General features: G+C 29.2%; 1 protein-coding gene across 2 annotated transcripts; it reads left to right on the top strand.

Annotated features, from left to right (window-relative positions):
* Positions 1-928: 928 nt before the first annotated feature.
* On the top strand, positions 929-7516 carry LOC114176258 (putative pentatricopeptide repeat-containing protein At3g25970). 2 transcript variants are annotated; one of them, XM_028061235.1, is made up of 2 exons: positions 929-3572; positions 6932-7516. In XM_028061235.1, exon 1 carries the CDS (start codon positions 1105-1107, stop codon positions 3217-3219), a length of 2115 nt encoding a protein of 704 aa, XP_027917036.1. In that variant the 5' UTR covers positions 929-1104; the 3' UTR covers positions 3220-3572; positions 6932-7516. The 2 variants fall into 2 exon arrangements, with proteins under 2 accessions (XP_027917036.1, XP_027917035.1); XM_028061234.1 differs by having other exon boundaries at positions 929-3575.
* The last annotated feature ends 6963 nt before the right edge of the window (positions 7517-14479 follow it).

Below are 14479 nucleotides of genomic sequence, written 5' to 3'. Positions count from 1 at the left end.
TATAAAAAATCAGAAAAAACAACAAACTAATAAGTGACACATATTTATTGCTTTAATACAATATTAATGGGAATGACCTAATTTTTATACATTTTAAAAATTATAAATCCAATTAAGAGCGATCAAAATTTGAAAATTAAAATGAAATTTTAGAAAAAAACTAAGATTAATCGAAGATTTAAACCTAAAATGTGACCGTATTTTTTAATTTGGCTATTTTTCGAAAACTTAACTACTTTTTAAGAATAAAACTATTTACAATAAAAAACTACTTATAAATTAAATAAAATGATCTACAATTATTAAAGTTATTTATATTTATTTATATAATTAAAATTTTTTATTTTTTATTACCATACAAAAGATTGTGAATATAGAAACTTTTTATATTTGATTAATGTTTGTGTAGAATTAATTTGTAATAATAATTTTTTTTTAAATTATAAGCTTATTTTATTATATATACTAAGGAGATTAATTCTTTTGGTTCCATGTTTTCCAATTTTAATTTTAGAGATCAATTTTAAATTTAAATAATTAATTTATCAGTTATGCTTTCTTTTATTTGACTGCTTTTTTTAATTTAATAATTTTTTAACCTAGAATAATTATTTTTAATAAAAATTACTTATAAAATAAATAAAAGATTAAAACTATGTTTTATTGTAAAATTTATTTATATATTTTTTATAATTATAACTTTATTATTAAAAAAATTAACATCCGTATATGTTTTCACTATATTTGATAATCGATATAGATATAAAATTAGATTATTGTGTCAAATTTAACTATAAAAAAAATTTAATATTGAAATTTAAAATTAAAATTGAACATGACAATACTTTATTAACTATAATTTGACACATTTTTAAATCACATTATTTAACACATACATTCGTGTGTGCGTAGTAAATAATGGATGCAGGTAGAGAAAATCTTTACTATCTCGCATAGTATTGTAAAGTTGTAAATAATGGATGCAGGTTGTTTATTGTGCAGGTAGATCATGTGAAATTTCAATCTTAGAAGGCAACGTTTTGGGCATCAAAATCTTATGTATTTGGAAACCAGGCTATCATCATCCCTTTGAGATGTTCATGAATGAAGAAGTTGCACTTCTTCACTTTGCTTGGCCTCAAAGCAACCCATTGCCAAGCCATCAAGTTAGGATCCATCGCAGACTTTTACATCGCCAACAACCTCATAACATCGTACGCAAAATGCTCAGATTTAACCTCTGCTCACCAACTGTTCGACGGAATGCCCCACAGAGATACGGTGTCTTGGAACGCCATTATTTCTGCTTATGCAAACTCTGGTCACCTGGGAACCACATGGAAAATCGTCAGTGCAATGAGAAGGTCTGAACTTGCATTTGACAGCCACACATTAGGAAGCATTCTCAAGGGTGTTGCCCTAGCTGGCGAGCTCCAACTTGGTCAGCAGATGCATTCTCTCATGCTCAAGATGGGGTTATCAGAAAACATGTTTTCTGGTAGTGCCCTCTTGGACATGTATGTCAAGTGTGGGAGAGTTAACGATGCACACATTGTTTTCCAGAGCATGCCAGAGCGCAATTACGTGTCGTGGAATACACTTGTTGCTGGTTATTCACGAGTTGGTGATCGTGACATGGCTTTCCGGGTGCTACATTGTATGGAGCTTGAGGGTGTAGAAATTGATGATGGCACGGTGTCTCCACTTTTGACATTGCTTGATGATGCTGAGTTTTGTTGGTTGACAATGCAGTTGCATTGTAAAATTGTGAAACATGGGCTGGAATCATTTAATACTGTCTGCAATGCTTCTATCACAGCCTATTCTGATTGTTGTTCATTGCAAGATGCTGAGAGAGTATTTGATGGTGCTGTTTCCTGTCGTGATGTAGTTACATGGAATTCCATGCTCGGTGCTTATTTGAAGCACGAGAAAGAATATCTTGCATTTAAAGTTTTCATTGATATGCAGAATTTTGGGTTTGAGCCTGATGCTTATACTTACACCGGGATTGTCGGTGCTTGTTCTGCACAAGAGCGTAAAAGCAATGGAAAATGTTTTCATGGGTTGGTGATAAAAAGCGGTCTTGAAGATTCTGTTCCTATTTCCAATGCTTTGATTGCCATGTACATCAGATTTAATGATAAGGGAATGGAAGATGCATTAAGAATATTCTTTTCAATGAATCTCAAAGATGGTTGCACTTGGAACTCCATTTTGGCAGGATATGTACAAGTTGGTTTGAGTGAAGATGCCTTGAGGTTATTTCTACAGATGAGATCTCTAGTCATAGAAATTGACCATTATACCTTTTCGGCTGTCATAAGATCATGCTCGGACCTAGCAACTCTACAGTTAGGTCAACAGGTTCATGTCTTAGCACTTAAAGTAGGATTGGATACCAATAATTATGTTGGCAGTTCGTTGATATTCATGTATTCTAAATGTGGGATAATAGAAGATGCTAGGAAATCTTTTGAAGCAACTTCCAAAGACTATGCAATTGTTTGGAATTCAATCATCTTTGGGTATGCACAACATGGACAAGGAAACGTTGCGCTTGACCTCTTTTACTTAATGAATGAGAAAAAGGTGAAACCTGATCATATAACCTTTGTTGCAGTTCTAACTGCGTGCAGTCATAATGGGCTAGTAGAAGAAGGCTGCAACTTTATAGAGTCTATGGAGTCTGATTTTGGAATTCCACAGCTAAAGGAGCACTATGCTTGTGCAATTGACCTCTATGGTCGGGCAGGGCAACTTGAGAAGGCAAAAGCTTTGGTTGAAACGATGCCTTTTGAACCTGATGCAATGGTGTTGAAAACTTTGTTAGGTGCCTGTAGATTTTGTGGTGATATTGAATTAGCTAGCGAAGTAGCAAAAACTTTGCTAGAGCTGGAGCCTGAGGATCACTGTTCTTATGTTATACTCTCTGAAATGTATGGGCGATTCAAGATGTGGAATGAGAAAGCTAGTGTAACAAGGATGATGCGAGAAAGGGGAGTGAAAAAGGTTCCAGGTTGGAGTTGGATAGAAGTGAAGAATAAAGTGCATGCTTTCAATGCTGAAGATCATTCCCATCCCCAATGTGAGGAGATATACACACAACTGCAACAACTAAATCAAGGAATTAAGTTGTTCGATAATTTTGTCAATCAAATGTTGCTACAGCAATGTTTGGATAATCTAGATGATTGTGATGATAAAATGTTCTTATGATTTTTGTATTTTTGTTTTCTGGATTTGGTTGTAAGCTTTCAAGGATGATTTGCTCAGTGTTTTTATCACAAGATGCTGATTTGAACTTCATGACTAAGGAAGACATCAAGTACTCGCCCGTTATTTTGGAGGAAAGATTGTTCTCATCCCAAAATTTACACTTGTGGCTGCATGTTGTATACTAGCACTGAGAGAGAATAAAACTACATGAATTGGGTCTAGACGCAACTAGTACATAGAAGAAGACAAGTGCCATATATGACTAGACTCAGCTACTTAAGCAATCAAATCAAGCAAATCGGAAAGTGTCTGTGCTTATTCACTGAGGCTAAGCCATTTCAGAGTTTTGAATGGTGGTATATATTTAGTTTCTTTACATTTTCAAGTTAGCTATCATTTAAAATTCTGCATAGTCATCTAGAGTAGTGAGAATTTTCCTCTTTTGACAGCTTTGACCTCTGTTGTTTGTCTGGTTCATAACTTTCTTCATAGTTATCCAATTGAGTTGATTCTTTTTGCATTGGAATCTTGATTCAATTATCTTTAATTTGAATGCAAAAACGTAATTTTTTGAGTTCTGTGGTAGGTGCAGTTTAAATTTGAAAATGACAGATAGTTTGTGGAGTTGTAGTTTTTACATTTCAGTTTTGCATAGGTGAGTTAGACAAATTTCAGTGCATAGGTTAATTTTTTAATTCTTCATGATTCTCATTAGTTATCTTTATCTTTAGTTTTCTTTAGCTTTTTAAAACTTGTAGGAATTAGGTTAGTAGTTTAAATTGCTGTTTTGAGAATAGTTAGTTTTATGTCCTGTTTTCACTAGTTTTAGCCTATTTTCTAGTTTCAGGTAGTCAAATTTTGCATTTTCAGTTTTCGTAAGCAAATAGGACTATAGTTAGTCTAGTTTGATGATTTTAAAGTTGTGTGCATAGTTACTTTGCTGTTAGATAGTGTTAAAAGTAGATTTTAGAACTAGTGTAGTTTTCTTAACTCATTTTCTTTAGTCTAGAGCTGTAATTTTAGGTGCATAGGTAGATTTTGATTTCTTTGTCATTTTCTGTAGATAGTGCAGTTTTTTTATAGTTCTTTAACATTTAAAACTTACTTAGATACTTGTAATACAATTTTATTTTCAAGTTTATTTAGTACAGTTTCTGGGTTTTGCCTAGTTTTAGCTAGTTTACGATGCATTTCTATGTTCTATTAGGTGAAATTTTGTAGTTCTTTGTAATTGTAGTAGTTACCATTTTTTCTAGCATTCTTCTACCATTTAGAAATTGTTTAGAAAGTGAGTTTTCTGTTTAGGTAGCTTAGGTATTAATTTTTAGTCATTGTACCATAGTGTTAGCCTACTCTAGTGCATTTTTTTGGTTCTAACTAGTAAGATTTTGAAATTGTTGCTGTTTGTGAGTTTTTTCCTGGTTTCCACTTTTCTTTTACCATTCAAAAGTTGTCTAGGTAGTTAGTTGACAGTTTTAAACAATAGTTTAGTGTAGTTTTCATTTTTAGCACTTTTAGACTATTCTAGTTGCTAGTTTTAGATTCTAGGTAGTCATATTTTGAGTTTTAGGTATTTTTTGTAATGTGAGTTGCTTCTTAGCTAGATTTTACTGTTTTAAATTTGTTAGGATAGGTTCTTTACAAATTTTTAGGCTAGTTTAGTACAGTTTGCAAATTTTAGCTATCTTGTAGAGTTTTTGAGGTTTAAGTAGTCAATTTTAGAAATCTTGTTAGAGGTAAGTTTCTGAATCAATTTTTGGTTATTTTTAGTAAATTAGGACTTGTGTAGATAGATTTAGTTGTTGTCTGGGGTGTTGTTTACAGATTTTACACTTTCACTCATTCATTATGGTCAATTTTATGATGTGCACGTATGTGAAAATTTTGGTTTGAGTTGAGAGAATTCTAGCTGGTTTGTGCATTTCTTTTATTGATGATTAGGTAGTTAACATGCTTAGACACTTTGTGCACCAACACATTCTATACCTAGAGAGACTTGAGCCTTAATTGTTGATTTGTGTGATTCACTTGTGTATGCTGTAATCTAGAACTTGTGGAAACTCTTTTTGATGCCACATGTTTTGAGCACACTTTTAATATGATATAGGCCATTTTTTAGTATTGCTACCGACCAAATACAACCAACCTGCATTCATACACCATTGCTCCCATGATTTGAGCCTTATTATCCTTTCTTGTGTACATTTTTCCCTGTTGAACAACCCATGACTAGAAAAACCACAAAAATACATTGTCAAAATGCTGTGTATGAGTGGAACAAATCAAAGGAGTGTGTGAGGCTCAAGTGTGGGGGGTGCTATTATGTTTCAAAGTGAAAATATGCTGTATAAAGGCTGTAACAGCAAAGAAAAGAAAGGAAAAAGAGAAAATAAGTGTTTGAAGCTGAAAAATGAAAAGATTCAGAAAGTTGCATGAAAAAAATGAAAGTGAAAAGCTGAAAACAAACAAACAAAGTTGGTTTATCATGGTATGATGCTAAAAAGCCAAACCAAACTTGAGTATACACCCTTAACCAATTTTTTTCTCACTGTTTCACTATTTTTGGACTCAAAGCCTTGCAACCATTTCTGACCTACCCCTAGCCAAACCACATTACAAGCTAAAAAGCAAGTCCTATTGATTCTATTTTTGGACTCAAAGCCTTGCAACCATTTCTGACCTACCCCTAGCCAAACCACATTACAAGCTAAAAAGCAAGTCCTATTGATTCTATTTTTGGACTGAAAGCCTTGCAACCATTTCTGACCTACCCCTAGCCAAACCACATTACAAGCTAAAAAGCAAGTCCTATTGATTCTAAGCGTGTTTTTGACATATTGGCGGATGTTAGAGGTTCTACAAGCCTATGGAAATGCAGTTTTATAGCAAGTGCAGAGGGTAAACACTTTCCCTTGATAAATTTGAGAGTGAATGAGTGTATACACATCCTTGTGAGGTTAACTCTGGTGTGCATAAGTGAATGGCATGTTCTCTGCTGAAACTCAATGAGGTGGACTGTATTTGACTGGTTTGGAGGCCTTGATGCTCATTTCAGATTTCTTTGCATATGTACATACTAGGAATATTAGGAATTGATGAAGTGAATGAGTATTGGTGTGAAAATTCTATGAAGATTTTGTTTTTAGGCTTTGTGCCTTGTTCTTAGTTTTACCCAGGAGTGCAAAAGAGCAAGTGTGGGGGTGTTAAGTCCCTATTTTTACACAAATATAGGTGTTAATAGTACTTTTTTTGGGATTTTCTTGGTCTAAATATGTGTTTTTAGATTAGATTCTCTTATTTTGTTAAATTCTCTTTTGTTCTAGAATTAGTATTAATAGGATAGTCTAGCATACTTTTAGGATAGTATAAGTGCCATTAGTTTTCAGCAGTTTAGTTTAGCATTTGTAGAAATTAGAGCTTTAGTTTTGATTAGCTTGTCTTGGTAATCTAGTACTATTAGGTGTATGAGTTCTAGTCTAGGTAGATTCCTTTACTCTTATGTTAATAGCATGGCATTAGTTCAGTGCATTGCATTCTAGTTAGCTTTATTGTTTTACTTAATTAGAATCATAGTTAGAATTAGTTTATATTAGTTAGAAGACTAGGTAAATGTGTCCAGCTTTTAGTTAAGTGTTTAGTTACTAGTCTAGCTTTAATTAGGTGTTTTTACTAAGGTGGTTGTGACTAACTTGTGTAAATTGTTTTGCTACAGCATAAACTGATCAGGGACAGTGAATGAAGGTTGATGGAAGTTTGATTGCAAGAAAAACAAAAGCAAAACAGCCAGCAGAAAGTGCAGTAGAACAAGCTTAGAGTCAAAAGCTGTCAAGTTGACTTTAGGGTTGACTTGCAAATCAACTCCAAACTTGGTGCAAGCTTTGGGAGACTCTAAGAGACAATAAGAGAGACTTTTGCCGAGTTGGAGTAACCTCAGAAAGGGCTGGAAGCTGAATCAACCCATCATCCCTTGTTACGCATGACTAGTCAATCACTCTAGTTAGCTTTAGTTAGTCTTAGTAAGTTTTTGTTAGTTGTTTGTAATAGGTAGATCAGTTAACTACAGTTATTAGTTGAGTTTAGGTGAGTTAAGAAAGGTATAAATAGCTAAGAATAGATAGGAAACGTCACTTTTGACATTCTGCAGATTCACGAAAACAAATTTTCATTTTTCTCTTCTTTTCCTCTCATTTTCTTGGCTGGGAGCTCAAGAACTAAGTGAGAGATAGGGTCAAGAACTCTAAGATTTGTGTTCTACATTCGGTATTATGTTTCAATTCATGTTTTCTTTTCATTTTCACCGTTTAATTTTCGTTCTCCTCGTTCATTCTTGATTCTATCCACCTTCACTTTGATTTCATGATGTGTTTTCAATTTTCTCTTCACATTCTTCTTAATCTTGTAAATTGAACAGTTTTTCTTCCGTATCTTACTAAGTTTTGGTTATGGATTTATGCCAAAAACCTAGTGTGTCCAAAAGACCGAAAAATTCCAAGATTTCAGTGTTAAACCTGGCTATTAATGGAAAATTGTGATAGAAGCAAGTTTAAGTGTTCTTGAGTCTTTTTTTTTCACTGTGATTTGCCAATTTCAATTTAAGTTCGAATTTCATTTTTTGTGAGTTGTAATTGATTGATGTTGGTTAGATGAATGTTAGCATTTTTAATTTTTTAATTCAACTCAAAAACCTATATGACAGTTTTTCTTGTTAAATACCGTTTTTTTCGTTAGCCTAGGCTTTGGAATTGTGATTTTCATTTGTACTCAATCATTTAGCTTCGTTTCAGTTCCTAGATGCAATTAATGTTAATAGAAAGTGTTTTTCATCATCAAATCATCTATTAATCTATATAATATCAGAATTTGAATCATGCAGCGCACATTCACATACATATTTTCACTGCATAAATTGTGATTTTCTTATTCACTTGTGATTTTCGAGTTTCTATTGAATTTCATATGCATATTTTAGTTAGTTTAGGTGATTAAAGCATGTTTCATGCATCTACCTTGTAAAATTCACATGTTAGGTTCATTTAGGCATTTCATCGAATACTAAGTGGTAACTAGGTTTTGATGAACATTTCATCAAACAGTTTGTAATTTGTTCATTCTAGTTGGTTTTAAACTTCATATTTCGTGCTTTAATTACTGTTTGTACATGTTACACATTCATTTCATCATTTCATTCATCATATAAAGTAACTTCATCTGGTTTTAGTAAATTTAGGATTAGTTTATAGGCATAGTCATGCATTACATATTAGCATATTATTTTAGTTAGTTAAACTTTCACCACCACAAGTTGATTAGAGGCATTTGTATCTCTATATTGTCATTTCCATGTTGATATCCAAAGTTGTCTGTATACTATATTTTAGGAGAATAATTGATTTTGAATGAGCAACTAATTATAGTTCATCACTGGTATTTACTAATCATTTGAAACCAAAACTACAATTGCAATGTCTAAAGCACTACTACACACTCATCAACCACTATCAACTTGCTGCTTCTTAATCACTGCGTAAACTTTCTTTTCATTTAATTAAGTTTTTAAACCTTTCATAAATTATATATTAAAGTAAATCTTTATTTTAAAATTTTATTTTATTAATTATTGTTCCTGTCTAAACTGAAATGGAGACCTAGACCACAGACCAATTATTCAAAATATTTTTTTCGCAACAATATAATTTTATAATTAATTAACAAGATGATATATTTGTTATTTTCATATTTTTATTGTTAATTTATTAATTTTTTTTTCTTTTTTCAATTCTCTATAACTTATCAGTGAACTTGATTTTAGAGAGGAGAATAAACTAATTGATTGATGAGTTAAAATTGAAAAGAGAATAAATGAATCAACAAGTTATATATAAAAAAATAGAACTAATTATTATATTGTTGTGTTGATAGAAAAAATAATATTTAAATAAAAATTAAAAATATTTTAAACATTCAATTTCATAAATTTATTTAGGCTTAATTACTCGGATCATACCAATTTTGGTTCGAAAATTTCAAAATGGTACCTACTTTGAACTTTGTCTCAATTTAGTACCCAATTTTGATTATTGCATCAATGTAGTACCCTTTGTTAAGTCTTCACAAACGGCGTTAACTACCTTGTCACGTGTCAGCCTATGAATTTTTTAATTTTTTTTTGAATTTAAAAAAAAAATTGCCATGTGTCAAATCTTTGATGTGACACGTGGCAAGGTATTGCCACGTGTCAAGGTACCTGACAAGTGTCATTGTCTTCATTTCAACTTAGTCTCCACATGTGTCTATTTGTTTCAATTTAGTACCCATATATGTTCATTGGTTTCAATTTAGTACCCAATTTATTTGTTTTAATTTTGTCTAAATATTTTTTTACAAAATAGAGAAATATTGTGTCTCCCTTAAGACCAAATTTATTATTTATATAAATGTTATATTTATATTTGTTATTAAAAATGACTTACAAATATGTTATTCATGACTTTTACTATTAACTTTAATATAAATTTCAATACTTAATTTTATAACTCATTTTTAGTAACAAATATCACTATAACATTTATATAAATAATAAATTTTGTCTTAAAAGAGATACAATATTTCTCCATTTAAAAAAAATATATATTTGAATAAAATTTAAATAAATAAATTGGGTACTAAATTGAAACAAATAACTCATTTTTAATATAAATTTCAATACTTAATTTTATAACTCATTTTTAATAACAAATATAAATATAACATTTATATAAATAATAAATTTGGTCTTAAGGGAGACACAATATTTCTCTATTTTGTAAAAAAATATTTAGACAAAATTAAAACAAATAAATTGGGTACTAAATTGAAACCGATGAACATATATGGGTACTAAATTGAAACAAATAGACACATGTTAGGACTAAGTTGAAATGAAGACAATGACACTTGGCAGGTGGCGATACCTTGCCACGTGTCACTGACAATGCCACGTGTCACATAAAGGGTTTTTGACACGTGACATTTTTTTTAAATTCAAAAATTATAAAAAAAAAATTATAAAAAAATTATAAAAAAAATTAAAAAATTAAAAAATTCAGAGACTGACACGTGACAAGGTAATTAACGGCGTTTGTGAAAACTTAACGGAGGATACTACATTGATGCAATAATCAAAATTGGGTACTAAATTGAGATAAAGTTCAAAGTGGGTACCATTTTGAAATTTGCGAACCAAAATGGGTATGATCCGAATAATTAAACCATTTATTTAATAAAAACACAATTTAAAATATCTAGATTTTCAACATGTTTAATTTAATTAAGGTTTTCAACTCTTATATGTTCTTACTAAAGTCAACTTCTATTTCTGTAAAAACAATTTACAATATTTTGTACACAGTTACGTTTTATTTCTTGTCATCATCGTGTCACTTATGTTTTACCTAGTTTATGAATGAAACAAAAGAAAATAAAAGGAAGATAAAATGAAAGATAAGATAATTATTTAAGTTGTTTGCTACGAAGAGAACGGAAACGATTATAATTTTATTCTTTCTTATTTAGTTATGTAGAGAGTGAAATACAAAAAAAAAATTGCATACGGAGAAAATAATATAATTATATTTGTTAAAGATTACACATGCAAAGATACTTTGATCTTTTAATTGTAATAAAACACTTTCTATTTTAAAATAAAGTTAGAGAAAAATATAAACTTTACCTGAGTTAATTTTTTTTTAATCATTTTTTCATTTCTTTTTCTCTCTTTTATTATTACCGCAGTTTTTCTTTTGTTTTAATTACATCTGCATTTTCGTTTTCATTTTCATTTCTTTTATTTTGCAATCCTGTAATATTAAATATATATATATATATATATATATATATATATATATATATATATATATATATATATATATATATATATATATATTCTGAAAAGTTGAATGGAAGACTAAAATGATTTCCTTCTATATGGTTGTGATATGGTTGTGAAGAGGATCATCCATGAGATATATATGTAGATTATAAACTTAATTATTCGTTTAGTCCATTTTGGTTCAAATTTTTTAAATTGGTTTCCGTTTTCATTTTTGCCTTAATTACCTTCTAACTTTTGAAAAGGGTTTTTAAATAGGTCTTCAAAAAAGAAAAATGTTAAGTGCATTATCACTTGTAATTATGTATTTGTTGTAAAATATTTTGTCATGCGACAAGACAATCTTACGTGTTTGGTGTCAAATTTCATTATTTTAATTTTAATTTATTATATATATATATATATATATATATTTCTTTGATTTAATTTAATTTTAATTTTTGTTAAAATAGTGCAATATTATTCTTCTTCAACTTGAGACCAAATTTATTTTTTGTATAAATACTATATTAATATTTTTTTATTAAAAATGACTTTTTAACATATTAAATTATTATATATTATTAACTCACGTTTTTTTAATTATATTTTTTAATGAATTTTAATATAAATATTATTATAACATTTATACAAATAATAAATTTGATTCCAATTAAAAGATGATCCAATTTGTTATTTGTATAAATAATATTAATTAATTTATTCTTATAAAAAATGAATAAATAATATATTAGTTTTAAATATTTACTTCTTTTGTAAAAATATTTATAAATTAGTTTTAATCTTGTACAAAAACATGAAGTAACAAAATCGATTAATAATATATAATATTGTAGAATATGTTAAAAATTTTATTTTTAATAAAAAATTCAGTATAACATTTATACGAATTATAAATGTAGTTTTAATTTAGAGAGGACAATATTGTTCCATTTAAAAAAGAATCAGAATTAAATTGAATCAAAGAACTTATATATCGTCTAAATGGAAATCACAGTAATGAAAGTTGACATTTATACTGATCGACACATGACATTGTTCTATGATGTATTACACCAAAAACTTTATATGTGATAACAAAAATTTGTAAAATAATAATCACAAATTAGCATTGACATGAGAAATAATTAACATTGTTAATAATTAAAAACAAAACAATTAAAACACTTTTTCAATACGTAATTAAAACAAATAAAAACGAAATCAATTTAAAAATTTTCGACTAAATGTTTGAGAATAATTGAATTGAAAAGGCATGCAGCAGAATGGAGAGTTTGGTTAAGTAATTGAAGCTTAGAATTGAGAAGATATTTGTCGGCCATTCTTATGACTGCAACTTGATCTAAGAGAGATGAGTACTTGTCACCAATATTCATTTGCTGCCCAATGAAAAGTCATGATCACCCACATGGAACCAATTCATTCACCATATTCTACTGCTCCAATCATCATATATCCACTTAACTCTTATAATAATATTTCATTAAAATTAGTAGTTTTTGTTCATTCCTATTTAATTTCAATTTTTTATATACTCTTTAGCGTTGTTTGTAGGCAACACAAGAATGTATTAAAATAAACAAAGGAGAAAACTCATAAGAGAGCTTATGATAAAATATGCAATCTGTTGTTACTCATTCATCATGTATTATGTAAAGAATGTTTGCTGTGATATACTATTTTGGTTCATTATATATATAATTATTCCAATTTGGTCCTCCAATATATAATAAACCATGAAATTATGAACTTGTTTAACAAAAGTATTACTTATTTAATATCTTAGTCTCTTATAATTAGGGATAACAAAAAAAATTTGTATGTTCCGGATAAGAGATATTAAATTGATATTTTTAATAGATATTTGTGGATAATGACATTTTTCGTATAAAAAGATATGTATTTTTTTTCACAAATGCTTAATGAGTAATGAAACAGATAATAAAACAATTTTTTTTCAGACATGAAAATATTATTGACATTTGAAAGGTGATGGGTATTTGAAAAATATTGATAAAAATGAATGAAAGATAGAAGAAGAAGGTATTGAAAGAAGAATGATTGAGTTGAATAATTAGATTGGGAGGAGGGAGACAAGGCCCAGAAGTCCGGCAACCAACGTCCCCAAATGGACCACACACCATGAGACTGGCTTTCCTTCCGGTGAACACGCTGCCACACAACCTTCACTCTCATCACCATTACTTTTTCTTTTCTACATCTTTTAAACATTCAACAATTCCATTTGCTCTTTTCAATCATCTCTATATCTATACTTTCGTATATCAACTTTATATCTTCTATTCTGTTTCATCTTTGGATACGTTGTTCCATTAATGCTTATAAATCATTCATTTTTGATTTTGATGTAATAAACAATAAACCCAATTAAAACACAAAAGATCCTTCATTTTTATGTTAATAACAATAAACGTTATTGAAGCATAAGACAAAAGGTGTTTTTGATCAAACAATGTCTTTACTTCAAAACACGCTCTCTTAACATGTGTGTGTTTATTTTATGAAACTAAACTTGCATGACTTCCTTTGTCAAGCCTTTATGAAAAGTAAATGTTCTCTTATTATTTGTCATTATTATTCTTTCTTCGCTTATCTCAAAACATTTGAAAGGTTTGAGGAGATTTATGCTTAAAATCAAAATCATACTATGACATAGGACTAGATTATGATACTTTGACAATTTTTTTTTTACAAAATTTTCTTTATAACACACAAAAATTTATTTTTCTCTTTCCAAGTCACATCAACCCTTTCTTTCATCCATTAAGGTAGTGTCACGTCTGCATTGTCAAAAGTTTGTCGATAAAGCTTTATCAAAATATAAGTTTTCTTTAAGATATAAAATATCATCTAGACAAGTTATTCTCTTTAAGTTATCATAAATAATACATTACAACCTATACATTATATCAGGCCTAAATAGACGAAAGAGTGTTTAGATTAGACTATACATAATATAAGGAAACAATGTTTAGGTTAGACTATACAAAATATATAATAAATAGTGTTTAGGTTAGACTTTACATAATATATAATATATAGGCAAAGATAAGTGTTTTTTTATGATCAGTGACGAATCATGACCAAAGAGTTCGAAGTAGTCAAAATAACATATATTTAAAACAATTTATATATTTAATCATTGTCACTAATATAATAAAAGTATATCTAATTTAGTATTGAAATGTCCTTATATATTTCTCCTTAGAAAAATGACAGTTTTGAAGTTGTATTTAGCATAGATCCCATCCTAAATAAGCTTTTCTAATTCCTTTCACTTATTGGATACTTTTATATTTGAGAATGTTTTTCTAGTATAAGTTCCAAACAATTAATATGAAACCCTATCTATAATTCCTTGAATCTTAAGAA

Source organism: Vigna unguiculata, chromosome 3 (assembly GCF_004118075.2).
Source record: "Vigna unguiculata cultivar IT97K-499-35 chromosome 3, ASM411807v1, whole genome shotgun sequence".
NCBI lineage: Eukaryota > Viridiplantae > Streptophyta > Magnoliopsida > Fabales > Fabaceae > Vigna > Vigna unguiculata.
The sequence above is the reverse complement of the archived record's forward strand: the minus strand, read 5'-3'. Positions and strand labels throughout refer to the sequence as shown.